Here is a 27,009-nt window from a genome sequence, read left to right on the forward strand (position 1 = left end):
AGCCTCATGTTGCAAAGAGACTTTTAGTAAAAAATAGAGGGAGCACATTGCTTTTGCAAAGCCGAGAGCTGGTCAGCATGCAGTCCACCTCAAGTCTCTGTCTCTCTCTGAGCACCACAGCTCAGGTTCCCACTTCGCTCACAAACCGTCTGGCAGCAGAAACTCCAGGGAAGATCCAAAGCAAACAGCATTGCCGAGCATCTGGAGGGCTGACACGGCGCGATGCTGACTGTCCTCACCTTTATAAACAGAGGCATTTTCCTAATCACAGGATGGAGTCTTTATTCTGGAAAGTCTCTACCACTGGTGCTGAAGGTGCCAGAAGCTCCAGAGACTGTGACAAAGTCTGCAAAATGCTAGTGAGGGCTGTGACATCCATGCTACAATCTGTCCTTCGCCAAAGTGCCAGAACAAAGATTATCCTCCCAGATTAGGTAGTCCACCTTGGGCCTCTGCGTAAAGTGACAATAAGAGATGTGCAGTCAGAGCGGAGCAGCCCTTTCATGACCATTTCTGACCCCAAAACTGAGGATTACATTCTCCACAGCAGCCCTTTTACCTGGCTGCCAGCTCTGGGATCAGCTCCTGTGTAGGGCTCTGCTGCTAACCCTGCCGGGCAGCACTCCCCAGCCCTGCTGGCTTCCCGCTGCCCCTCGGGAGCACGCGGCACTGCCCGTCCGAGACCTTGGGGCGCTTCCTCGGCAGGAGGGTTTGCTCCTTGCAGGGTCCAAGGCAGCCCTGGCCGCTCTGTCCCGCGGCGACTCCGGCGCTCTTGCGGCTGGGTGCAGGATCTGGCCTGCCAGACGCTCAGCCTGGCCGTGCCAGCATTCATCGGGAGTGAACCATGATAGTTGCCAGGTTGGTCTCCCACACACAGCACTTGAGCAACTGTGTTGGTGCCACTGTGAATATGGAGCTCCAACCTCTCAGACTGCGCATGGTGCAATAGTGTCCGTATCCTCCCTCCGAGCACCACGCTCGCGCCGGGGCACCCCGAAGCCATCAAAACAGAGCTCTCCTTCCAGTGATGCAGAATGCCTTTTATGTGGAGACACGCTCTAAGGGTGCAGCTACATCTTCTTGCGAGTGTAGGCGCACTGGCAGGACCTGTCCCTCCATTCCTGCTCATGGCCACGCACCAACAGGCCTTACCTTCCCCTTCACGCTGTTGGCAGAGCTGCGCATACAAGCCCTCCTTTAGGGTGTCTCAGGCATCATCAGTAGGCTAAACTCTGGAGAAAGTGGGTCTTTGCTCATCCACCCCAGGGTGGGAGGGCTGGAGTAGCTGGCGCAGGCTGGAGCACAGCAGGCAGAGGAAGATGGTGGGGCAGAGCCAGGACCCCCCAGGGATGAGCCACCCATACGCTCCCTGCAACAGCCCTGCTTGGAAGTGCTCTCACACCGAAGTCCTAACCTGGCCCTATGGAACGACCCCAAACTTTTAAACCCCTCTTTCTTTTTCATCTTATTTTATTTTATTGGAAGAGGGTGAAGGGAGGGAGAATGGCTTTGGCTGGTGTTTCTAACCCCTTAGCTAGGACGCAGCCGAGGGGCAGGGTAGGGAGAAGAGGGGAAGAGAGAGTAAGCAAAAAGAAAAGGGGGAAAGTGAGGTAGATTGACCGGGGCTGAGCTGAGCTCTGGGAGAGAGGGAGAGAGGAGGTGAGTCAGAGCCATGGCAGCAGGGCAGGCATGCCCCGGCGTGACTCCAGGGCTTCCCTGACTTCGCTCCTCTGTGACAGTCCTTATTGCGGCAGCCTGGGCCTGGGAGCAAGTTTCTGGGTGGCTCCTGCAGCAATGTCATTGCTAATTAAGTATATTCAAAAGGTTAGATTATTGTTTGTGACGATGTCTCACCTTTTACCATGTCTGTGCAAACAAATCATAAACCAAGCAAGAAATCTGCTTGGGTTTCCTTGCCCAAAGCATCCTTTTAGGAGCTGGATAAAAGCTGTTTTGCGAACAGCAAACCCAGCCACCACTTGGCCATGCAGTTCTGCTGGAGTATTGTGGGCTCCCAGAAATTAATAGGGCTCAGGATTTAATTTATATCAATGAAGGTGGTGGTGGAGTGGCAATCCTGGAAAACAAGAACAAGTACCAGTTTCCTTGTTCCTGAAGTTAACACAGCTCATGCAGCCTCTCCAGGGAAATCCCTGCTTTCTTCCTCAGCCTCCCAGCTCTTGAGGATCCTCTGTCCTTGAGATCCTTCTGCGCCTTGGCATAGTAAGAAAATTAATGCCTTACCTTTTAAAGAGTGATTTCTACTTTTCTGCTAATCCCTGCTCTTTTTTGCTTTATCTTCGTTTTTATCTCCTCCCTCCTCTGAGAATCTATATGTCTAACAGGAGTGTGTTTCGTTCCCATTTGTTGAACGTGGGAACTATTTTCTTTATTTGCCCTTACTGCATCCAGGCTGGAAGGGGGGCTAATCCTTCCCGGGATTACTGTGCTACACAGCTGTACCTGGAGAATCCTTTATCCCAGCGTCTGGCCCCAGGCTGACGTGGGGCCGGTGCTGGGCACCCCCCAGCCTGCAGCTAGGAAGTCACCAACTGGCTGGGTGGGAAGTTTGGATTGAGCAATGCCTGGTTGCCTGCTGGGTAGAGGCTCACCCCTGGGGTGCGGAGGCAGTCAGGGACACAGCGGGAACGTCCTGGCAGATGGTCTGTCCCCATCTCCCACGCCATGGCCCATCGTTCCTGGAGGTGCTGCTGCCTTCACTGCCCACCCTGGGTGGAGGCAGCCGGCCCCTACCTGCGTGCCTGGTCCACAGCCCCACTTCCCACCTTGGGCCTGGAGCCTGGACTTGGTTTTCTCAGCTCTATCTGTTGGTGAAATAAGGAATTAGCTCTCCCTCTGGCCTTCCCTGAACAAAGTCTGAGTTGCACAGATCCTGCAATCATAAATGAGGCAAAAAACAGCTCTTATGGGCTGGACTGGGCCCCATCTGCTCTGCAGCTACTTCTCCTGGCTCCCTGATGGGGATGGCGTTTCTTCTCTCTCACTTTTTCATTTTCAGGCACCTCCGTATCTCCTTCCAACTCCTCCTACACACAACGGAGGAACTGCCCACAAACATGTGCAAAACTACTTAATTACTCTTTAACCGACTGGGCTGCTGATTGCTGCTATTGCTGATTATTGCGTTGACCGTGATGACTTCGCTTCCTCTTCACTTCCACCCATCTGTGCCCATCACTTCCTCTCAGGCTGCGCCTCCTCCTGCACAATGTCTGGGGGGGCACCCAGAACTCGTCCAAACGGACCCCTGCTGCCTGGTGGGCTGGGGGGTTCAGCCCTTGCTCTCCTGATGGTGGGCGTCCCAGGTTCATTACTGGGTGTAACGAACCAATGGCTGGGTGCCCTGAGCCATTGCTGGGTCCTCTGGGCCATGGCTGGGTGTCCCAGGACCATGGCCAGGTGCCCAGAGCCATTGCTGGGTGTCTTGGGGCCATTGCTGGGTGTTCCTGGAATATGGCCGAGTGTCCCTGGATCATTGCTGGGTGTCCTGGGCCATTGTTGAGTGTCTCGGGGCCATTGCAGGGTGTGCCAGGGCCATTGCCGTGTGCCCGGAGCCATTGCTGAGTGTCCTGGGGCTATTGCTGGGTGTCCCAGGACCATCAGTGGTACCCCATGACCGTGGCCGTGTGTCCTAATGTCATTGCTGGGTGTCCCAGGACCATTGCTGGGTGTCTCAGGACCATCGGCAGGTGTCCCAGGACGATGGCCGGGTGTCCCGAGGCCATTGCCCGGTGTCCCAGGCCCATCAGTGGTGCCCCAGGTCCATGGCTGGGTGTCCTGAGGCCATCGCCCCATGTCCCGAGGCCGTCAGTGGTGCCCCAGGTCCATAGCCAGGTGTCCCAAGGTCACTGCTGGGTGTCCCGAGGCCATCAGTGATGACCCAATACCACGGCTGTCTGTCCTGAGGCCATTGCCCAGTGTCTCAAGACCATCGGTGGTGCCCCAGGTCCACGGCCAGGTGTCCCAAGGCCGCTGCTGGGTGTACCGGAGCCATGGCCGGGTGTCCTGGGGCCACGGCCGAGCGTCACGAGGCCATTGCTGGGTGTCACAGGTCGACGGCCGGCTGCCCTGGGGCCACTGCCCGGTATCCCAGGCCCATCAGTGGTGCCTCAGGTCGACGGCCGGCTGCCCTGGGGCCACTGCCCGGTATCCCAGGCCCATCAGTGATGCCTCGGGTCCACGGCCGGCTGCCCCAGGACCACCGGCAGCGCCGCAGGGCCGCAGCCGGCCGCCCCGGCGGCCCCGGGAGCGGGGCGGTCTCTGCCGAGGATCCCTGGGTGCCGCAGCAGCGGCGGCGGCGGCGGGAGTTTGCAGCCGGTCCCCGCGCCGCCCCGCCCCGCGCCGCCCGCCCCGCCCCGTCCCGTCCCGCCGCGGCTCATTCATGCGGCGGCGCTGGGCGCGGGCGGCGGCTCGGAGCGGCCCCGGCGCGGCGCCTCCCGCCGGGCCTCGGCGCATGTGAGCGGTGCGGCGGCAGCGGCAGCAGCAGGGCGGCGGCGGCGGCGCATCGGCCATGCGGTGGCCCCGGGGCCCCCGCGGCGCCTGGCGGCTGCTGCCCCGGCGCTCGCTGCTGGCCGCGCTCTTCCTCTTCTCGCTCTCCTCCTCCTTCCTCTACTTCGTCTATGTGGCGCCAGGCATCGGTAAGCGGCGGGCCGAGGCCCGGGGCGGGGGCACGCCGTCTCCCGCTGGAAACGCTGAGTAATCCGCGCCCGGCCGGCCCGGGGGCCGCGGCATCCCCGGCGGCCGCTGCCCGGAGAGGGGGCGGCCCGGGCCCCGCGCCCCCGGCGGCGGCGGCGGCTCCGCGGGGCTCGGCGCCGGGCAGCGCGTCTCCGCCTCCCGCCGGCGCTGGGGGAGAGCCCGCAGCCGGGGGAGGGGGGCTTTTTTTTTTTTCCCGGGGGGTGCCCGGTGCCCATTCGTGCCCCTCGGGGCGGGCACACGCGGGGGTGCCGGTCCCCGCTGCGTGGAGAGGCCGCGGGAGGTGCCGGCCGCGCTCCCCGCGGGGCTTCCCCGGGCTGGCGGGGCCCGAGCGGTGCCGCTGCCGGAGCCGAGCAGGGGGGCAGCGAGCCGCCTGCCTGCCTGCCGGAGAGTTTGTTTTGAAGAAGTGGAGTGTTGTCCAAGTGTTTGTGGTCTAAACTCGCTCTCTGGCAGAAATCCTACCTTTTTGTCAAGTGGGAGGATGAGAAGTGTGTATTTTAGAAGGAGAGCCTACTTGTTCCTATCTTCTTTTTCATAGTGGGCTTCACAGGGGACTGGAGCAGCCGTGTACCAAAATGGCTAGCACCTAGTGCCGGTGCCCGTGCGGCTGCGTACCCGTCTCCCGTGAGATACGGGAAAGCTTGTGCCTCGGAAAGCAGCTGTTGTCTTCGTACAGTGTATCTCGTTCCTGCGAGGAGCCAAGACTCGCGGTTTGGCCTTCAATCAAACTTTGACAACAATTAGTTTTTTCTAAAAGCAGTCCTTTGAAAACAAAAAAATCTTGCGAATGGGAGTTTCTCCTTGAAATGTCATTGGTATTGCTCATGCCATCCCTAGCTCGGACATCCCAGGGAGACCTGTGTGTGCTTTTCAAGGTGACTTCTGTGGGTTTTATTTACAGATTATGTCCCAGGGCTGCTGCTGGGCTTTGGGAGCCTTTCGCAGGGCTGAGTAGGGGTTGGCTGGTGCGTGAAGCCCTGCTCGTGGGGTTCGTGTCCCAGGCGCAGCCCAAGCGAGGACACGCATCCTGGGCCTCCCCACCGTGCTCCTCCCTGGCTTGGTGGCCCAGGGCTTTGCTGTCCTGATGGGCTGGCCGGTGTCCTGCAGGCTGGCCTCGGAGCTGCCGAGCCACTCTCTTGCATCCGTTGGAGGACAATTTCACACTGGTGCTAACGGGTGGCGCAGCTGCCGCCTGCTCCCTCTATAAACACAGCCTGACTCATCCTGTTCATGTGCTGCCATGGGGCTGGCAGTTCTTTTATCAGATGCATCCTGCAGCCCTTTGCAGGGCAGGCGCAGGGGGTATCCTCTTCAAGAGCCGTGGCGTGGCTGTGGACAGACTTCCCTGGGCCCAGAGGGGATAGCTGTACAGTTTCAGAAGGAAACTTCTCTTGTAAGGATGATTTTGTTTCGTTTTTAGAGTTGTCTAATTCATTTTGTGCCGCTTCTGTGGGTCACCGGTCCTAGAGGTGCTGGGGATGCTGTAGGGTATAAAATGCTGTTTAATACCCTGTGCCCAGAGGCCTTTCCCTACGGGGACCTCGGATAACACAGTGACACCCTGCCCCATGTTCTCGCTGTCTGTGATGCTGGAAGAGAGGGCAGAGAGGTGAAGGTGGTCCCTGTCCCCGTCTGCCCATGGGTGTCAGTGATGTTCTGAGTCATGTCCTCATCGGGTGACGAAGAGCTGCCTTTTTTTTTTTTTCCCCCCCTCCTCCCTCTTTCAGCCTAAAATGTTTCTGTCGTGAAAACGCAGCCCAGTGTTCCTGGGGTGGCTGGGCTCATCCTCCCAGCTCTTGGAGGGAGTTTGTTTTCAGGCCAGAGTGGTAAGGAGAAGCTTGGAGGAAGAGCGAGTGAGATAAGACACGAGCAGAGCTGGGGATTTTAATAAATCGACCATGCGGCGTGTGATGGAGAGATACTGTCAGCGGGTGGTCTGGGGGCCTTTGGCCTGCCCGCCGCTGCCTTGTGCGGTGGGGTAGGGCTGGGCTGGGCTGGTTTTCTCTGGCTGCTGAAGGGCCTGAAGAAGCCTCTGCCCTAAAACTATCCCTTGCAGGACATGTTGCGGAAGCAGCTGAAGAAGGACTTGCAGCTCATCGACTGAACCATGGGCAGAGGAGTGATTAATCCATTCCTTGATAGTACCTTAATTAAAAAAATCCAAATAAACGGGACCTGAAGCTGCAAGCGAGCTTGAACCAGCTGGAGACTGGGCCTTGGAAGGGGTTTCATCTGCTTGGTGCCACAGCTGCTGGGAAGGGACTCCTACAGCAAACCTCTGCTCATGGGGGTCAGCGGTGCCAGGGCTGGAGCCAGCCTGCCCTGCCTGGGCAGTGTCAGCCCCTCTGGGTTGGGAACGGCCCTGTGGTGGGACAGCAGCGAGGATCTGGGCATCCCTGTGGCAGGGTGTGCTGTCACCGTGGTGGAGGGCAGAACTGTGCCGAGCCTGTCCCTGAGCCCCTGGTTTGAGGGGGGAAAAATTATTTGGCATCGCTGAGGCTTGTTGTGTTTGAGCAGTGGTATGCCAGTGCCAGGAGAAAACTGGGACAGTTGCACTTCTGGGTGCTGTCTCAGCACATTGGCGTGGAACTGGCACGCTTGCTGGCTCCCTTGCTGGCTGGAAAAGCTGGAAAACTGCTCCTGGTGCCCTTTGGGGATGGGGAAGGGGAGCCCAGCTTGGGCTCCGGCCGTTGTGTTTGGCTCCTTGCAAACCAGGTAATGCCAGCGTGCCCTTGGTCTGCTTGAGACGGAAATGCAGGAAGAAGTTAATGTTTACTGTCAGCAAATCACCGCGCTTGGTACCCACAGGGAGCCCAGAGCTTTTGGGGCTTTTGCGTTGTGCCCTGGTTTATGCGATACCTGGGGTAGCTCCTCGCTTCTGTTGTTCAAGGTTTCCTCCTAGGAACTGACATTTTCTTGTGGCCGCAAGTTTGTGCAGAGCGATCCAATGTAAACAGCCAGCGCCGCCTCCCTCCCAGTGCTCGCATCCAATACCGGTGTGCCCTCCCCACACACCACCCTAACAATTTACATCCCTGGGCTTCCAAAGCCACCTTGGAAAGTAAATTGTCAGAGACCCAGCTGATGGCACAAATACAGCAGGCTCCCCTTTTATTCGACGCTGTTCCCTGGCGCCCGCTCGCTTTTGTCCCTGCCGTGGCTGGGGTGATTATGTGGGTCTGTCTCATCGTGGCCATTGTGCGTTGGATGAGGCGACCGATTGTTCTGCTCCGCGGTGAGCTGGGGCCGAGGCGCAGCGGGGCTGGTGGAGATGCAGCGGCTCCAGGAGATGCTTTTGTATCTGCACGGGTCCCCGCTGCCTGTCAGGGAAGCCCTGCGAGGCAGCAGGTACGAGTTGATGCTTGTACGGGTGGGGACGTTGCTTTTGCTCCCTGCCTTGCTTGGAGGCCTTGCAAGTGGCAGCAGCAGGGTAAAGGGCTGCGAGGCAGACCGTGCTTTAATTTTGTGCAATCGCACTGGCCTCGTCTTTGGAATAAGCAGAGCTTGGCATGGGGCGAACTGTTTTGTCCTGCTCTGGAATCCAGTGTGCACTTCAGCAGGGTTTTTTTTGCGAGGCTCGTTCTTGGCACTGAGGCTCTCTCCCTCCTGGGACAACCGCCCTGCGTGCCTCTTGCTTCTCCAGAGGGGATGTGGAGAAATGGGCTTGCCAGAGTTATTCTGTCTGTGCCTGGACCCTGGTGTTGGAGCAAGGGTCCTCCAAGGAGCTAAGCTACAGTCCCTGAAAACGTCTTGTCTTGCTGGTTTTGTGCTCTTTTAACAGGACCTGGGAAATCAAGGGAATTCCTTCCTGCAGCTGAAAACCGTAATGCTTTTACAAGCTGCTTGCACTCCAAGTTGCCGTTTCATCTTGATAACTCTCGCTGCAACAGTAGGAATTTCTCAGACCTTGGACTTGGTCCTCGTGGAGAGGGTGGTTGCTGTGTGGCTGGGAGGAGGGAGGTCGGGGCCTTCCCTGGTGCTCGGGTAGCTGCTCTTGGCTTTTCCCTTGTTGTCTCTCCAGATGTTGAGCCTTTTTATTTTATTTTTTAAAATGTAGGTTTGTACAGGAGTCTTACTTGGTTGGATCTGATGTAGGAAAATAATGCAGAGAATTTAAATTATTGGGTGAGAGATTGTTACCTTTGTGAGAGAGCTGTAATTCACTGTGGCTTTCCTTCCTCAAAACTTATCAGGAATTGCTCCCGACCAGTCATACAGGGCATGAGGTAGCAGTGTTAGCCCTGAATTATATTTATGGCGCAAGAACTTGATTTTGATAGGCAGGGGTCCTTTGAAACGCTATTTCTTCACGCTGCGTTTTGGTGGACAGCAGAGCAGTACTGTGGAGACCAACAGCTTCCTTTGCACAACTCGTTTGCTGCTTTGGTCCCTTGCAAGAATATTATATGGCCGAATGTGGCTGACCCAGTTTGGTTACTTAATGCCTCAGCCTGGCAAATCTTAGCGCTGAGGAGTTCCCGGGGTGAAGATGGCAAAAGATTTTGCTACCGCCGGCTTGCCCTAGATTGAGGGGACCATGGTACTGTGGGAAGTGGTTGAGTTCCTCACCACCAAGGGCAACAGAGGAAAAGTGGTGGCTGTGGTTCTGGGAAGGGCGATGGCACTGTGGGGGGACAGAGCCGGGGCTGGTGAGTCCGGGTGAGGGGAGTGGGGAGGTTGTATGGGGGAGTGGGCAGCTGCTGCTTTTGCCTTCTGTGCACTTCTCATGGGGACGTCGGCAGGAGGAGCCTGGTCAGACACAGTGGAGAGAGGTGCCGAAAGGAGACGGCAGTGCAGAGTCCCGAGCGAGGGGGCCGGGGATGCTGGCCGCAGTGGGGTGCTGGTGCCCGGCTCATGCGAGAAGCACACTGGTGGGCTGCGGTGGCCTTGGCAGAGGCTGGGCGCAGGTGTCCTTTCGGGTTTGCCAGTGGCTTGCTGGGTGGCTGGGCACTGCTCGAGCAGGGACAGAAGGCGAAGGCGCAGCTCAGAATAACAAAAGGAGGTTTGCACTGTTGTAGTCCTGGCTTTCACGTTCTAGGTCTTCCCTCTGCAGTGTAAGGGAGTGTGGTATCTTACTTTGAAAACACCAGCAGCGCTGCCCTCCTTCACCTTTCTCTCCCTGAAAGATCTGCCAAGCAGCATCTCACAACCTAAGGAAGGAACAGCCCAGTTCCTCAGCATATCTTGCTGAGGTTTTTGCAGTCATCAGATCTGACAGTGACTGGGGGTAGTAAGAAATCCTCGAGTGCTCCTTGATAGGAGAACTTGAGCTCAGGATCTCCTGTGCTATGTGTGGAAGGAGACTGGTGGCAGCTGTGGGAAATAGCTCCTTTGGTAGCACCGCTTCCTTCCAGCGCTGAGTCTCCTAAAAGGCACAGCGGCAGGACAGGGCTGCTCCTGTGCCAATGCATCTAAGGCGCTGGTGGTGCAGAGCATTGGTCGGAGACCATGTTTTGGTGAAGGCTAACAAATTACAAGGTTTCTTTGAGGGTAGGTGAATTACTAGGTTTTCTTTGCCTGTAAGCACCTGTGTTGTCTGTCAGGCATGTCTGGTTTGGGTTATTTTGCTGATGGCTCCCCGGATGTTGCAACTGCAGAGAGTATGCGAAGAGTTCATGTTTCATCCGTCTACCTCTGCAAGGCCTGGTTTGGGGAAGCTGGTCAGCAGTCACAAAAGGTTCCACGTACCAGTTCATTCCTGCAAATTAAATGCTTCAAAACTTCAGTGATCTGCAATGGATGAAACCTTAAAGCAAAACCATCAGCGCTGTTAGCCCAGACTTCCAGGAGACCTGATCTTCATGGGACTGGGAAGCCGTGGAACGCCAGGGCTTCGGCAGGAGCTCAGTCTCTTCAGGTGGCTGCTGGCTCTGGTGGAGATAAGGGCTCTGACACTGCTGCTTTGTTTCCTGAGCTGATCGTCTGCCTCTTTTCCAGGTGGACTCATTAATTGCATTAACTCAGGCAGCATCTGCTCTGCAGGGTACGATGAACACCCTGGGGACTGCTGCAGGGAATGGAGATAAGCAATGTGGGGAGCTGTACGTTTGCACTTGTTCCTATTTGAATGCTGTTACTTGTTGGTGAATTTTAATATCCAAGCAGCGCATGGAGTCTTTAAATGCTTAATTTTATTGAAACTTCTGGGGAACCTCACAAGGGTGCCACCGGTGACCCTCAACCAGTGGTGCTGGCTGGGGCCGATGTGCTGTCGGCTGGGTAAGGCTCTGCAGAGCCCTCTGCTCTCCCTCTGCCAGCACCAAGGCATGACTAGTCTGGAAGAGAAACTGGCACGCAGCTATACAGAGCGAGAAAATCTTTCCCTGAACAGCTTTATTTTTAAAGCATCATTGTTACAATAAAATGTGTGTCTACTTTGACAAAACCTTTACTGGGTTATTTTAGTAAAGTTTATTTTCATACTGGCTTTTCCTTCTCCTTTGCATTTGGGCTGTTGTTCTGACCATGGTTTTGTCTGACAGCATTTTGAATACTGGTGCGTTAGGATAGCTAATGTGTTTGAAGGTTTTTAGCACCTGCTGTAAATACTGTGGGTGTTAGTCCTGTTTTGAGAGATGGAGCAAAAAATGTATAGTGGACTGTGCTGCTGAAGTGCAAAAAACCCCCCTAAATCAGAAATTTGAGATGTTTGTGGGTGTGTTTTTTGGAGAACATGAAATTGAGAACATTAAAAATGCCAGGGCTTTTAGCATTACTCCAGAGCTGCTATTATTTTGAAAGGAAAGGGAGACCGAAAAGCTGAGGGGTCATGTCAGTTCCCAGCACAAAAACCACTCTTGGCCATCCTCATCTGCTACTTGGAAGGGTCCCGGGGTGGCGGAGGGACAGCAGGTGTAACCCCCGGCCCGGTGGGAAGCGTCCTCGTGGGTGCAGCTATGGTGTGGAGTGGGATGGGCAGGACGGTGGGACCCTTTTTCTGTTACAAAAGGAATTTTCTGGGGCTTGCTGGTTGTTTTTTTTTTTTTAAACCCAAAGTGAAGGATCGGGCTGTTGTGCCTGGGGGGCAGGCAAGTTTGGGGGATCCCTTGTGCTCTGTAGTGACTGCAGATATTTTGTATAAGGCCACAAGCTTTAGTGCACCTGCTCTGGCACTTTGTTTTTCTAAGGCATGTAAGTATGACTTCAGGGGTGCAAGAAGCTCGGTTTGAGCTCCTGCCTCACTCCCGGCTGCGTGTGGGAAGCGAGGGGGGTTAGCGCTTGCTTGGGCTGGGCTTTAGCTGAAAGTGTGTGGCCACATTGTGTGTGACTTCCTAAAGCTCATTTTTCTAGGTTTTTGATTTTGAGGCGCAAAACTAACGGCCTCTTCCCTTTGCAAGCCTCTGGTTGTGCGTGGCATCCCCGGTCTGACCCAAACCCCTCCAGAGCCCTTGCCCTGTGTGGGTCTCATCTCTGGGCCCCTCTGAGGATGCTGTGGGGGTGCTGGCCAGTGCCCCTTGCAGTGGGGGGACCCCATCTGGGGCACCCGTCCCCCCACCTCTTGCTGCAGGGGAGAGGCTGCTTCCAGGGGACGTGGGTTCAAATAGCACCATGTTTTTTTTCCTCTGGGTTGTGCCTCAGTTTCCTTGCTCAGTGGGAGCTTGCTGTGTTAGAAAACTGCTGTTTTCCTGCCCCGATGAGTGGGTGCACGTCTGTGCGATGCTCGCTTGGGCTGCATGCTCCCAGCCTGCTGCGGGAGGGCTGTGTGTGAGACAGCGCCCGCAAAGCTGTTCCCTCCCTGTGCCTTTCTAATCTGAAAGGTAAAGGTTGGGAAATATTTCTGTATGGAGGATGCCACTGCACACGTAATGGAAGAAAGCAAATACAGGCAAAAAGCCCTGTCGCACAGCTGTGGGTTGGACTATGGTATAAGCAGTCTTCAGCCAGTGTTTGTTTGCATATCTAGGGAATTTTATGGCAAAATAATTGATCGGTTTTACTTGAATGCTATCGCCATGGAACGATCAAAGGAACCTCTTGAATCCTGGCACTGCATTAGCCACCTCCTTTGCTTTGCAGAGGCTGGGGACCAAGCTGTGCTGAAACTTTAAATATGCTGATACGCTGCCAAAGGCTCCTGTGCAATGAGGAGGACAAGCTGGCGGAGGTCTGTGTGATGCCTGTGATAGGGGAGTGCGTACGCTTAATTTATGGTGTCTCCCCTTAGCAGCAGGTTGGGAGGGGCTGTGTCTCGAGCAAGGATTTTGGATGGAAAGTAGTGAAGATGGCTATGTGAAAGCTAATTTTTATAAAGTGCCTCTAAAAAAAAATGTACAAAGTGTACAGAATAAAAGAGGAAAGCAAACACTGCAGTGCACCAGGTCATCGAGTGCTAACTGATGGTTTTTTTTTTTTTCCTCCTCACCTACCTAGCAGGAAAAGGAAAGCATTTCAGATCCGTTCTTGCCTTTCGTGCCCTCTGCGTCAGCGGGCATGCTGGCAGGAGGCTGCAAGCTGTGGCGTGGGAGCCTTGGGCACGTTGCGCAAGGGCTGCTCTTGCTAAAATATCGGGGAGCGTGGCAGCAGCGTGGCCGGGGCTCTGCCGGGGCAGGGCTGCGGGGCTGCGTGGGGTGGCAAGCAAAGGGTGGAAGCTGCTGGGAGTCGGCAAGTGATGCACAGACCACAGGTAAATAAACCGGCTAAAATGGCTGTATTCCACGGCAGGAAAGCCCAGAGCTGTCGTAGCCAGAAACTAGTGCGGCCGTGCCCAAGGTGTGTGGCATTTTCTGCACTGGGGCTGCAGCAACCTGCTTCGGGAGAGAAAATAGTGGATATTAAGTTCCTGTCAGCCAACGGAGGGTTCCCTTGGAACTGGGGACCCCACAGGCGGGCGCAGGGTGGCCCCCGGCCACAGCAGCCCTGCGAGCGCAGCAGCTCCTGCAGGAGTGTGAAATGCTTCCACACATGCAGCTCTCTGTTATTCTGCAGTCATATTTTTTTCGCCTTCAGTGTTTTTCCAACTCATGTCTTGCTGCCAGAGTCCGTATTAATAATGTATGACTTTTTTTTTTTATGGTGCTTCCTTCCCGGCATCCCTTTCAGCTGCTGAGTCAGAGAAGATTGTTATAGCAGCAACCTCTGAAGTGGTGAAATGCCCCTGCAATGCTCAACTGCTGTCACTTATCCCAGCTCCTCTGTGGGCAGCCTTTTCCCTTGCCCGGCTCTGGGTGAGGATACCAATGCCAAAAGGCTGATTCCTGCTACGCAGCGGGTGACTAGCGAGATCTGCTCTGCTTGAGCCTTCCTGGCTAGTATTTGATTAAAGCAGATATTGCCTCTGGCTGCCTTTTTTTTTTTGTTTTGAAATCCTGTAAAGTTGTGTTTTTTGGTAGTTTCTTTTTTTTTTTCCTCTGATCTGCCAGAGACTGTGCTTTGGGATTGTGCCCAAGACTTTTTTTTTTCTCCTTACTAATTCTTAAACCAATTTTTTTTCTTCCTCCCTGCATTCCCCCCGAGATCTGTGCCTGGGCTTTTTAAGGTAATTGAGATGACAGAAGCCACATAACATGTTAACATGATTAAATTAACTCAGAATCCTTCCAGTGGCTGTTGAAACGTGCCTGGCTGCTGCAGGAAGCCTTGGAGCTGCTAATGCAGCATGGAGCAGGGATTTGCAGGGCTCCTGCCTCCGGGTTGGGATCAGCCTGCGGGGGCTCATCTCCCCATGGAGCCGATCCTTACCTGCTGGGTCCGAAACCTGGAGAGAAACAGGGAGCAAGAGTGCTTTTCAGGGAATTTGTCTTCTAATGACTCAAATAACAAATATGCTGTAATCTCAGGAGCAGATCTCTCGTGTCCCACATCCTAGCATGATTTTCTGTTTGAGTGGAAGTGGCTGCAGGGGGAATCGCTGGTGAGGAGCAGGATCACGCAGCCTCAGGCTGGGAGCGAGCATCATCAGGGCTGGGAAACAGCATCCTCATAGTCTTCCCTCACTCGATGTTCTGCCTCTGTGCGCTTTGAAGGACTCACCTGTAAATTTATACAATTGTCCCAGAGCCAAGCAGGAGAGGAGCAGGGCTCCTGGGGAAGCAGGATTTCTTCTTGCCAGACTTCCCAAACTGCCTTGTTCCCCCGTGTCCCGCTGTTGGGGATGGCACCAGCACGTGTGCACCCGCACTGGTGTCTGTGCTGGGAAGTGCAGAGAGGCAGCTTGGGACCCAGGCGGGAAGTGGTGCTGCTTTTCCTTGTCACAGCTGCCGCGAGCTGACCGGAGCAGCCAGACGGCGATGTCACCCTTGAGTGGGGTGTGCGTGTGAGGTTGACCCTGGCTGCACACCTCCACGTCACCCAGAGCCAGGCTCTTGCCTGTCCGGCAGCGGGGATAGTCGCTCTTGTCGTGGCGCGCTTCCCACTTGGCACCCAGGCCTTTCTGCTAAGGCTCTACCAATGCTGTGCTACCGATTCATTCCTCCCGAGGAAGGGGAAGCATGACTGATGCAGTGTGAAATTCCCCCAAAGCTGCAGTGCATCCTCCTTCCACAGTGCTTCTGGCTCCCTTGCTCAGGGTCAGGGATTTCTCTTGCCATGGATTTTTTTAGGGCTTTGCTGGCTGTCGGGGGCCTGCTGCCCTGGCTGCAGGGTGAGCCTGGAGGCACCCTACCTGTGCCCTCCAGGGGGGAGGTGGCAAACTCTTTCCGTGGGTGGCTTTTGCCCATTATGGGGCAAAGCTTTGCAGAAGGATCCCATGAACTTCTGTGCCTTGAAACCGTATGGGCTTGCTGGAGCGGCAGTGGCAAGCAGTGTGCCTTCTTGCTGTGGTTGCCATCTGCCCCGGTGCTTCTGCCTGCCTGGGATGTGCCCCCGAGGGGCACCTTCACCCTACAGGCAGCCCCGCTTGCCTGGCAGCGAAATGCAATGCCACCCACAACTACTGAGACGAGCGACTTGCTTCTCGGCTAACAAGATTTAGGTGGATTATGCTATGTATTTAATCAAGGGCTAAGCTCATTGCCTTATTTGAAATGGATCAAAGCCCTTGAAAATGCCGGCCTGGAGACCAGCTATTGAGCGAGAATATTATTCAGCCGTGTTTCTGTGTGGTGAGGCTTGCTTTTGAAGAAGCCGGGTAGTTCAGCAGGCAGGTTTCAGACCGCAGCAGTGACCAAATGCAAAACCAGATTGGAAAAGTTTGAAGCGATGAGGAGGTAGGAGCATCGAATGTTGTTAGTCATTCAGCATCCCGCATGATTTTGGGGAAAAAGGCTTCCTTTTCTAGCTTTCAATTTGCAACCATGTTTCCGGATATGTAAAACTCGTAGCTAGCAGGTAAGGGAGATACTCTAGCATTTGGCAGTCAGGCTTTCCCCTTCTAGAAAAGCAGCTGTGGTTTTTGTGTGAGCTTGTGTGGCTCTGCAGCAGGGACCAGATTCTCTAGCGCTTTCACAGGGGGCCCCGCACCCACCTGCAGTGGCCATCAGCAGCGTGGGAGCTCGCAAGGGTCTTGTCCTGGTCCCCACAGCAGCGTTGCCTTGGGACCCTGCAGGACTTTGGCTGTGGCAGCAGAGGAGCTTGTGTTGGTTGCAGAGGAAGAAAGCAGAGGATGCTCCTTGCTGCTTTTTTAGCCTAGAGGCGCTGGCTCCTTGCTCTGGCCTTTGCTGTGCTGGAGGCATGCTGCACGGTGGGAGCCCTCGTCTTGCAGCAAGAGCAGCTCTCCCCGTTTCCTGGGGTAGCAGGTTGCCGGCCGTGGGGCTCCCGCGCAGCTCGGCAGGGGCTGCCCGGCCCGCAGCTCGTCCCAGCGCGGGGCGAGGAGGTGTGGGCCCCTGCCTGCACCCCGGCAGCGTGAGCAGTGCTCGGGGTGGGAGGGTCCGGGGGGTAGACGCGGCAGCAGACCTGCTGCACGGGGTTTATTTCTGCGTGCGCGCCGAGGCGGGCGGAAGTGTTGCTGTAAGCAGATACTGAGGCAAGTTTAAAATTACGTTCCAGTTAAGAGCTGTTACGCTTGCCGTGGTCTGCCTGGAGTGGTAGGGCAAGGGCGTCCAAGGTGCATGGCTATCTCTTTCTTGCAAGATTAGGGGTTTTTTGCTGTGAGAGGTGTGTTCGTGCTCACATGTCCGCTGTGTCTGTGGTCAGCAGGCTGTGAGCGCACCCTGCGCTGCATGCGGTGAGCTGTTCCAACTTAGCTGAGCAAGCCATTGAAAATGTCAGCTATTCAAATCACCTTTCCTCTGTCTTAAAAAGAGTCGTTTATTCCAGTAACCACCTTCTATCTTGCTGCCATTTGACATAAGGAGGTCAGCCGCCGGTCACGGCTCTCCTGCTCCATGAATGTGACCCTCAGCGCTGCCTGCAGAACAGAAAACACCTCAACCAAATGGCTTGTCTGGAGGAGCTGGGGCTAGAGGACAGATAACCGTCAACTTCTGCTTTGAGGTGAAACAAACTGTGCAGTTCTCACGCAGCAGCGTAGGTGCCAGCACTCCTTGCAGCATCACCGCTCCTTCCCCTTTGCTTAAAGCAGCACTGGGGCTTTGCAAACTTCTGTCCCTTCCCATTCTCGGACCTCCTCATGTTTTTGCCTTGCTGCACGCTGCAGCAGAGATAACTCTGTGGTAAAGGCAGGGAGATAAGTTCGGCCATGTCCCCCCTGTGCTGCGGGTGTGGGGGTCCCTCCCCCTGGCTGCCCCGTCTCTCCTGGACGTGGCCTGAGCCCTCGTGTGGGGCTGGCCGAGCTTTGTGTGTGATAGCTGGGTGCAAAGTGTTCCCATGTTTAATTTATTGCGAATCAAACCTGCAAATGAAGCTTTACCTCGGTTCTCCTCCAGCCCAAGCCCATTGTGTGTCCTCCTGCCCTGACTTGCATTTATAATTACAGGTAAGGATTGGTCAAGCATCCTTTTGTGTTTCAGAGGCCTCGGCAGGCTTGCTAGCTTGCAATCATCCCGTCAGCGCCAGCTTTCTGGTGTCTTGCGTTGTATCAAATGGTCTTACAGTTTCTAGGCTGCAGCCGTGGGGTGTCTGCTGGTACCTGGTCCTGTTAAGCAGCTCCAGGGTTGCTTGTTCCATGAATCGGATTGGGAAGGGCCGTAGGGTAGGAGCAGGTGGAGGCAGCTGTTCTGGGGAGGGGGCTACTGGGCTTCAGGATGCTCTAGGTTAACCCTGCTTTTGCCTAAAAAAGAAAAAACACCAGTCAACATAGTAATTGTCTCATTTGCTGCTGCGCTGCAGAAAGCTGATAGCAAAGCAGGGCTCACAGTGGGTGCTGACACCAACCCTTTCCCCCCATGCTGCCCTCCCCCAGCCACCGTCCCCTACCCTGCCTTGGGCTGCAGCCGCTACGTCCCTGGGCTGTGCCGAGGGCACAGGAGGTTCTTGGTCATGGCTGGGGCTGTCGGTGTCACTTGCATTCGATGGGTACCAAAACCCCGCAGGTGGAAGTTCCCATGTGAGGCTTTGTCCTTCCATGCTGGCGTGGCAGCGGGCTCCTGGAGTCGGGGCTGGGGCGGGCTCCCCTGCCAGCTCAGCTCCTGAGCCTGCAAAAGGGCTAAAAACCAGCATTGATGGAAGAGGACTTTGCTACAGTCAGGGAAAGGCTGTACTTGCATAAGAGCAGCCTGTATTAAATTTCTCTGCTGTTTCCCACCTTTGCATGTGGGGCACTTCATCAGCACCTGGCTTGGGAGCGGGTCAAAAATCCCCCAACTTGCAGGATGCTGCTGAAGAGCTTTGTGGCATTTGTAGGGCTGTGTCTGCAAAGTGCTGCCAAGGGCTCTGCCGCGTGGAGGATAGGGGGAGCGGAGGAGGATGGTGTTTACCTGTAATACCTTGGAGAGGCGAACGTGACATGGACAAATCGGGTAACTTGAGTGGATAAACTGATGTAATCTAAAATCTTGTTATCCAGTGTGGAGGGAAGGGCTGGTACCTTGGTGAGGAGGAGGAGGGTGGGCTGCTGCATCGCTGGAGACTGGTGCCATGCTCGGTTGGAGGGGCTGGTGTGGGCAGGGTCCGTGGGAGTCCTGCCCTCACCGCCTGCCCAGCTCTTTCCCTGCAGCCCTCCCCAGCCTGGGGGTGTCTGCGATAGCCAACCCTGCCCATTTGAAGTGAGAGGATGTTTGCAGAGGGAGAGGAGAAGGTTGTTAAGCCCCTGACGAAGCTGCCTTTGCTTCCAGCCGTCCTGCATGGGGTCTGCTGGTGCCTGCCGAGGTGATGCCATGCTGCCCGGTGCCTGCGCCTGGCCCTGAGACCACCAAGGAGCCGCTCTGGTGCGTCTTCATGAGATGCACATCGAGATGCACACGTGGTATTTTGGTGCATTTGTTTAGCGTGCAAAGGAAACGTGCCATCCCCAAGACCTCATAGTATGCTTGATGCGCTTGCGAGTTTAACTTCCCGCTAGCCATGTGTGGAGTGGAGGCCAAGGAGACTTAAATGGGATCTGGGTGCCAGAGGGGACAGAAATCGGAAGCCGGTACCTCTGGGCTCTGTGTACGGCCACGGGGAGTTGCTTGGATAAGGACGGGGAAGCCCATGCCGGGATCACCGCAGCTTCGGGTGAGCGCAGGGACTTCCCTCTCTGTGTCTGAGGCTGAAAGCCCAGGGCAGGGAGATGCCATGGGGACTGGCACTGCCTCGGTGCAGGAGGTGGCCAGCGTTTGCTTTTAGTGGTCATATTTCCGAGCCGTCCCACCCTCCCCGTTTGCAGGCCAAGCGTCCCCTTGGGCTGCGGTGTCTCACCCTGCCTCTCCCATGGGATTTGGTCGTTCGGGAGCGTGCCAGCATGCTCCCGCCTTTCCCAGAGCCCGCCTCGTGCTGCGGTGGCGAAGCACCGGGCTGCTCCCCAGCTCTGCCTCGCTCTTGCCCACCCGGCTCCTGTTTGCAGGCTGTGGTAGGGGCTGGAGCAGCCTCTGGGCCCTGTGTGCCCACGCCAGCCCCCCGTGGATGGGCTTCCGGAGCTGCCGTGTCTAAACCCTGTTCCTGAACCCAAACCGAGGGACGTGCCTGCCTGTTAGAAATTAATTCCCCTCCTCATTTGCCGAGGGCCGCCTCCTTGTCCCAAGGAGCTTGTGCAGCAGGCAGGCTGGGGCAGTGCGGGCCGAGCCGGGGGGATGCCCCCCACACGGGCTGAGGAGGGCTGCTCAGCCCGGGGCTCCGGCCTGCTGCTCCCGGCCTGTTTATCTTTTCCAAGGTAGCCAAATGTCTGACTCTTAACTTGTTTGCAGAGCTTCACTTCTGGGCGCAGGCAGGCTGGAATTGATTAGTTTGTGGTTTGATGTCCCGTCCCGTTTCCCCCCCCCCCCCCCCCCGCCCTGTTGCTCGTATCGATGAGTGAGCGGTCAGATCCTTTGGTAAACACGCAAGTCTCTTAAAGAAACTGCTGCTGCTGTGTGTGGGGAGCTTAAAGGTGTTTCTGAGGCGGGAGGGATGGAAAAGAGGGGTTTGTGCTCATCCCCGATGTGCCCTTGCGCGTGCTGGTGCCTCTGCAGGGCTGTGAGGGGGGGTGATGCAGAACTACTTCGACTTGCAAGTCCCCAAGCCATTGCAGAGCCATGGCACCAGTGAGTGCCAGGGACCTGGGGCAGGAGAAGGCAGCGGTGGCCGCCTCCTGCCCGCGAGGGGATGGGCAGGGTGCTGTGTGCCCTGTGCTGCTGGGAGGCTGCGGGTGGCTGGGCTGGGTGCCCTGTCCCCACAGCCTGCTCGCAGGCAAGCGGCGCCAGGGGCTGGAACGCTGTATCGATGAACTTGCACTGGGTTTTTCCCCTGTTTGTATAAACCCAGCAAAACCCCCACAAAACCTGCAGTCTGGGGACCACAAGCATCCGGTCCCTTGCAGTTGGCGATGTCCCCATTGCCCTGTGGTGGATTCTGAACCCTGGTTACAGCTCAGGGCTGGGGACACTCTTATCCCTTGCTGAGCTCGCTCACTTAATAGCCTTGTTTCTGCTTATCTGGGATTAATATGTAACTTAATGGTAGCGTGTTAGGCACAATTCCCCGAGTGTGGTGCTTGTGGTAAAGGGCAGTGTGAATCTGGTTTCTGATGCCAGGGCACTTTATTCCCCCCCCACCCCCACCCCCGCCTCTGCTTTCCATGATAAGGTTTAGGGTTTTCTTATGACTGGCGCCAGGGCGGCAGCGCTGTTAGTAAATGTTTGCCATGGCTGGGCAGAGGGACGAGTCGTCAGAGGGAGGGAGACGAGGGCGATCCTGCGGGAAGCCACAGGGCACAGCGCTTCCCTGCCCTGCTGTCCCCGAGAGGGGTCTGGCATGTGCTGAGGCCTGGTCCCAAAGTGCATGGCAGAGGTCTGCGGCGCGGGGTGACGAAGAGAAGGGTTTTTCCATTTTCCCCTATTCAGGGCAACCCAAACTGCCTCTCGTGCCATCGCTTTTTCTGCTGACGCCCAGGAAGGTGTCACGCAGGCTGTGATGTGATATGTAGTCTCTTAGTTAAGTGCTAAATAAGTTCACAGATAGAGGGATGAATTATTTCCAATAAAGTCATTTCCTGCTCTGATAATGGAATTGGTTAATTTATTTACAGCAGCTGTATTACCAGTTTGCTTGTCAGGCGGAAGAAAACCATATCAAAAAATGTTAGGTATTCCAAGGCTACATAGCTCACAACAAAGCTAATAAATGTCTTAGGACATCAGAGTTCTTACAAAATCCCATACGTAATGGTCTGTATGCTGGAACTTCAAAGTTACATCCTCTTTCTGATAGCTTTTTTCGTCCTATAAAAACACAGTAGCTGTACTGACTGTTTGCAGCACAGTCTTTAATTATGGCAGACAAGAAGAACTCTGTAATCGTACTGCAGAGGCCAAGCTGCTGTGGGTCTTAATGGCACTGTATGGTGAAAGTACCCTTGGCAGGGAGCTCCGAGCTGCTGCCTTCTAAAATCTCGGACAACAATAATGCCACGTGATTGAAGAATTTCAGCTTGGAGAATTTTTTAGGAGTTGAAAGGGCTGGCGGGCTCTCCAGCAGACAAGCCAGGCTGATGTGTAGCGTGGAGGTGGGGCTGTGGCCGTGCTCCCTCCCTGGCTGCTGAAACGGCCGGTTTCCCAGGACCTGGCCATGTATGGAAAAGAAACCACAAAGGGACAGTCTTGGGGTATTGCTACAGGGGACTCTGTCTTAGATGCAGTCTCCACGGTGCAAATCATGCTTGCTGCAAAGCAGCCTTTACACTTTCAGGGCTGAAGCAGTTGCAGGATACTTTATTTTCACTAGCAGATACTGACAGCAATATTGCAGTGTGTGCTGCTGGCTCTGGGCTTTTTAGCCCCAGCGAGGAGTTGAAACACCCAGCGTCCGCTCAGACGAGAGCCTGCGTCTTCTGGTGGTGGATGTTGCCCTGCTGATAGTAGTCATCGTGGTGCTTGGGTATTACCAGGGTAAACGCCTTAGTACAGGCTGAGGGTTGCACTCGGCAACCTGCCTGGCACCTCCCGTGGGGTGGCCGGTGGCAAGTGTCCCCACCGGCGTGCCCTGCCCTGCCGAGGTTGGAGACACGAAGCAGCCAGCGGCTTGGCATAGGCAATCCCATCGTGGGGGTGAAAATCTCTGCCTTGGGTTTTCCCATTCCGATGGCAGGAAGCGGGTCCCCTGGGATGTGTGCATCATGGACAAACTAGGCAGGGAGCAGGACTTTCCCCACGCTAATTTTTTTCAGAGACAAACAAGATCTAAATAAGAGCTGGACCATGCTTTAGCCATAAATGGCAGTGGAAGATGTGCTGCAGGTCTTGCTGAATTGAGCGAAGAACGAATGCCGTCCTGGATGCTGTAAGCACAAATTCTGCGCCTGCATTGAAGCATGACAACAGGGAGGGCATATTGTTTCATGCCTGTTAACTGGGATGGTCCAGCCTGGTGTAAGAGGCAAGCCACTGACCAGAAACAACATCTCGGACCCTTGTTTGGAACAGCTCAGTTGCAGCAAACATGAGGCTGTACATGTGATAACCCTTTTTGTTCAGCCACGCTGAACTTGTAAAACATGCTTGAAAAATCAGGTCTTTGTCTCTTTTTTTGGGGATATCCTAAACAACGGTTCCATTCTCTTTTCCTCCATCAAAGTCAGGGCGTTAAAGCTTCAGACAGTGCAGCTTGTACTGTGTGAACTGAGTCAGTAAATCTGTGACTCTCTTAAGTTGTTTTTACCTTGACAATTTTATACTCTCCAGTGGGTATAGTTAATCTCCTGATTTGGAAGACTAACAAATCAATGATTTCAAAATCTATTTAAGTGGTGTGTGATGTATATAGAAATTTTAAATCTGAATCCAACCTGTCTTCTATTCTCTGCTGTGGCCTGGCTGTATTCTAGACTGCTTCAACTGGTGAAGGATAGCCCCGATGAAAACTCCCTACTGAATGCATTTCCTGGGCAGTACCACCCCATGTCCCCTTTATCCTGCATGTCCCAAGGCTGCTTGTTTGAGTAGGGTGCCCAGGTTGGTGGTCGGGGTTGCCTGCAGTAGAGGATTTCCTTTCTCTCCTGCAGCCGTACTGATTCCCATGACCTGGGAGACAAGGAGTTGTCCCGAGCAGCCCACATCCTTCCCTGCCCTCCTGCTTCAGCGGCAGCACTGGGGAGTATCTGCCTGCTCTTCCTCTCCCTTGCTTGTGCAAGCATTCACTTAATTCTTATTTATTATTTTTTTTAACTGAAGCTCTCCCTCTGTTTCCTCATCCTGATCCTACACGAGTGTCGGGCTCAGGCGTCAGGATTCCTGCTGCTTCGAGATGGTGTCCAGGATGCAGGAATTTCCACCACTTTGTCTCCTAATGAACCTGAGGAACAAACGCTGAACTGTAAATGTTTGCTGTTGGTAGCCAGCAGCAGCCTGCAAGTGCTGCCAGCCGGAGAGGTTAGCAACCATTTCGCTCCACCTGCTGAAGAGCCTTTTGTTGCGCATTTAACTGTGTGGTGCCCACAAGTGCTCAGTGAGTGCTGTGCTCTGCATGCAGAGAAATCTGCTGGCAGCTGATGCTCTTTTTCTCCTTGGAAGCGGCTGCGCTGACCCTGGCGAAGGGAGGCGAGATGGGAAGGGCAGGCTGGCCGTGGATGGGGAGAGCTGCCCATTGCTGTGAAGAGGGAGGGATGGAAAATAAACAGGAGATGCAGTCATGTGTGATTGCATCTCCTGAACTGCAATTAAAGTAGGAGAGTCTGAATCTCGCTAGGAAGGGTAATATTTAACTTGGGCAAATGCTTGTTATGCTCTATGCTCCAGCCTGCTTGTGTCACTACGCCCTTCCTCGCAAAGAGGAATTGCAGCGGAGCCCGGGAGTTGAGCTGCTCTTGGGATTTGCAAAGCTCTGTGTGATCTTACAGCCATACTCAGCATTACTGCCCTGGTGCACGGGTAAACTGTGTCTTCTGGTTTCCCCACCCACAGCACTGTCTGCGTGGAGCTGGGTACCGTGTGTGCCGGCGCTGGGCTGCTCGCTGCCCCGGTGGGGGTGACTGCGCCTGGGTGACCTGGGGCTCAATCCCACCTCCAGCCCTGGCTGCTGCCGGGGTGCAGGGCTCCTTCCACAGGTGCTTTGGTGCTGCAAACGCTCCGTGAGTTCCCTTGGCCTTCCGAGTTTTCCCATGTGTGCAGAGCATGTTGTGCTCCTCTTGCTGGGTATCCTAAAATCGGTGCAGTGTTCTTCAAAGTGAGTTGCACAAACACCATAGCTCAGCCAGCTGTGGGATTGCAACTGAAAGTTGCCATCTTAAATATGTACACTAAAAATGTAGGGACCATTAGAATAATCTGAATTTTCTTCCCCATTGCTGAAGCCTCTCCAGGGTCACGTTTCTCTTAAGACAGTTCAAATGCAAATTCCCCATATTCAGGTTTTGGTTGAGCATCACTGCAGTCTCCCGTCTTCCCCGCTTGCTTCGTGCACGTGCAAGCTGCGAACTTGCCAATCTTGGGGACGGGTGGTTTGTAATTACCAGCTCAGTGCTGCTGCTGCACTGTTAATTCTTAGGCCACTTATCGAATTATTCCTTCCTGTGCTATATATAGGCGAAGGGCTAAGTAACAGTGACGGCATTAATATTAAATTCTCTAAAACTAATAGAAACCTCATATTTAATTGTTCTGGCACTCCATATGCCTGGGGAATAAGGTGCCACTGGAAGGCTAGTAGAGACAGAGGTCTCATGGTGTATTAGCGAGGGGATGCTGTGAAATTTCCTAGTTAGGTTGTTTACAAGTTAAGACTCCCGTAACTGTCTATCTCTTCCTTGGAGGCTTAGTTTGATTAAACCCCTTTGTATTGCTAATGCTAGTGGAGCTGAATTGATGCTGGGGATCTGCTGGGAGAGCTTAACAAAAGGCTTAACATAGACAGGACTCTGCTGGTTTTGCTGTCTTGGGCCCTGCGGGAGGTGTTTGCAGCAGGCGGTATCTCCCAGCCCTGGCAGGGTGCTGCGGGTGACCTGAGCACCCATCCCCGCTGCCTGCAGGACCTTCACCCCTTCTGGAGTCTCTGTCACATCTCCCACGGACAGGCATCCTGCAAGCTCTGCTGGGCGCTTCCTACCCGCTCCAAACGTCTGGCAAAGTGGTTTGTTCAGCGGCAGTTTCCCTGGTTGTACCTTGATTTATGACTGTGTTGGTCGAGATCCTGGGGCAGGGCACGGGCTTGCCGTGGCTGCCCTTGCCAGGATGGGGTCCAGCTGCTCCAGAGCCCTGGCTGCCGGCAGGAGAAGGCTGCACATTGCAGCGAGACCACGATAAACTCAACAACAGCTCCTCTGCACTTCTGCAGTGCTGATGGACTAATGAACCAGGAAAAATGCTGAATGTGACAGAAAACCCTAAATCTCAAAGCAGAGGAAGACCCACTCCTTCCTCAGGAAAGCCTGGCTGCCGTGCTGGGCGCTGATACTGCTGCGGGTGTGCAGGGCTGCTGTGAACCACCTGGGCCCTCTTCCTGACCCCAGCCCCGGTGGCTGTCTCTCCCGGCATGGGGCTTGGGGTACCGTGCTGTCCCCTGTGCCGGGGGATGCTGGAGGAAGGTCTTTTCCGCAACTGGCGGAAGTGTGTTGGAGTCAGGAGCAAGGCATGTCAGGTCTGTCCCCTTCCTGTGTCAGTAGCTGGTGTGGATCATGCTCAGACCTCTTCCAAATCAACTCCCGAGCTGCAAATTACCCTGCTGCCTCTTCTAGTACATATCATCACAGTGAAATTAATTTTCCATGAGAGAGTCAGCTGTTTCTTGATTAGAAGTGCTCCGAAAATACCAACAGCGAAATGATTACAGGAAGCCTTCAACGCTCATTTGTATAATTGGACTTTACCTCCCTGGTTGAAGTTGTTGCATCCACTCCTGGCTTGGATGAGCACTTGCCCTCCCTGTTGCTTGTGAGCAGGGAGGCTGGGGTGCAGCATCCCAAGGGGTGCACCGGCCCTGGGGTGCAGCCGTGTGCCTCTGCTCAGCTGGTGGCAAGCTGTAGGTCTGATACCATGGTTTCCACATGTTTAAATCCCTGCAGGGTTGTCTTGTCCTTTAACAAACTAACAAGAATAATATTAAGGCAGTCGGGGCAAGCGGATTCTTAAATTTTGCTTGTTTTCTGTGTGGGTAGTGAGAGTCTGCTGGAAATGTGTAGGAAAAGGGGGAGATATATATATCCCCCAACAGCAGCTAAAGTCCCTCTCCCGTCCTTGTCCTGCTGCTCAGCGGCTGTAGCTGGGTTGTTATCACTACATCTATGTGGTCTGAAGTGCTGCGTACTCAAATGGAATAAAGGCAGAAGGCCAATGTAATTTTTGAGATCATTCTATGTGATTAGATTAGCAATGTCTCGCAACACAGAGAATTGCTTTCTGGCTGAACCCCGGTTCAGGCCGAGCGCGTGGCGAGCGCATGTGTGCTTGTTGCTCCGCTGGCAGAGGGCAGCGGCGGGGATGCTCAGCATCTCCTTCCTCGGCTGGTGGTGGCTCTGGCACTGTGGCGCTGGGAAATGCTGCCTCTCGGGTACAGAGGCCCTAGGCTCTGTAGGGTCAGCCAGGTCAGGGTTAATAAATCTAAAACGTGGCCAATTTGCTCATCAAAATTGAAATAAACTGAGGAGTGAGGTTTGAGTTTGGTACAGCGATTCCCAAATGTTGGTCCAGACCCAGCCCTGGCCATGGAGCTAACTTCAGCACCGTGTGGGTATGGGGAGTGAAATGTTTTCAATAATGTGTTTTAAATCCGATTTTCTGACAATGAATTTCATGTTCTGGATAAGCGTGGGGTTTGTGAAGCTTATCTCTCAGTGGTGGGTGGTTTTGGGAGCAGAAGGGGCTCTTGTCCCTGCGCTGGGGTTGGTGTGGTCGGGGGGGGTTCTCGGTGTTGGATGTG

General features: G+C 54.9%; 1 protein-coding gene across 1 annotated transcript in view; it reads left to right on the forward strand.

Annotated features, from left to right (window-relative positions):
- The first annotated feature begins 4,382 nt into the window (after positions 1-4,382).
- Positions 4,383-27,009, forward strand: part of B4GALT5 (beta-1,4-galactosyltransferase 5) — a 39,703-nt gene continuing 17,076 nt past the window's right edge. Inside the window, exon 1 of the mRNA XM_072879316.1 lies at positions 4,383-4,658. Coding sequence (XP_072735417.1) covers positions 4,532-4,658 — 127 coding nt within the window. The 5' untranslated portion in view covers positions 4,383-4,531. The remainder of the gene's footprint in view (positions 4,659-27,009) is intronic.

Source organism: Ciconia boyciana, chromosome 14 (assembly GCF_034638445.1).
Source record: "Ciconia boyciana chromosome 14, ASM3463844v1, whole genome shotgun sequence".
NCBI classification, from domain to species: Eukaryota; Metazoa; Chordata; class Aves; order Ciconiiformes; family Ciconiidae; genus Ciconia; species Ciconia boyciana.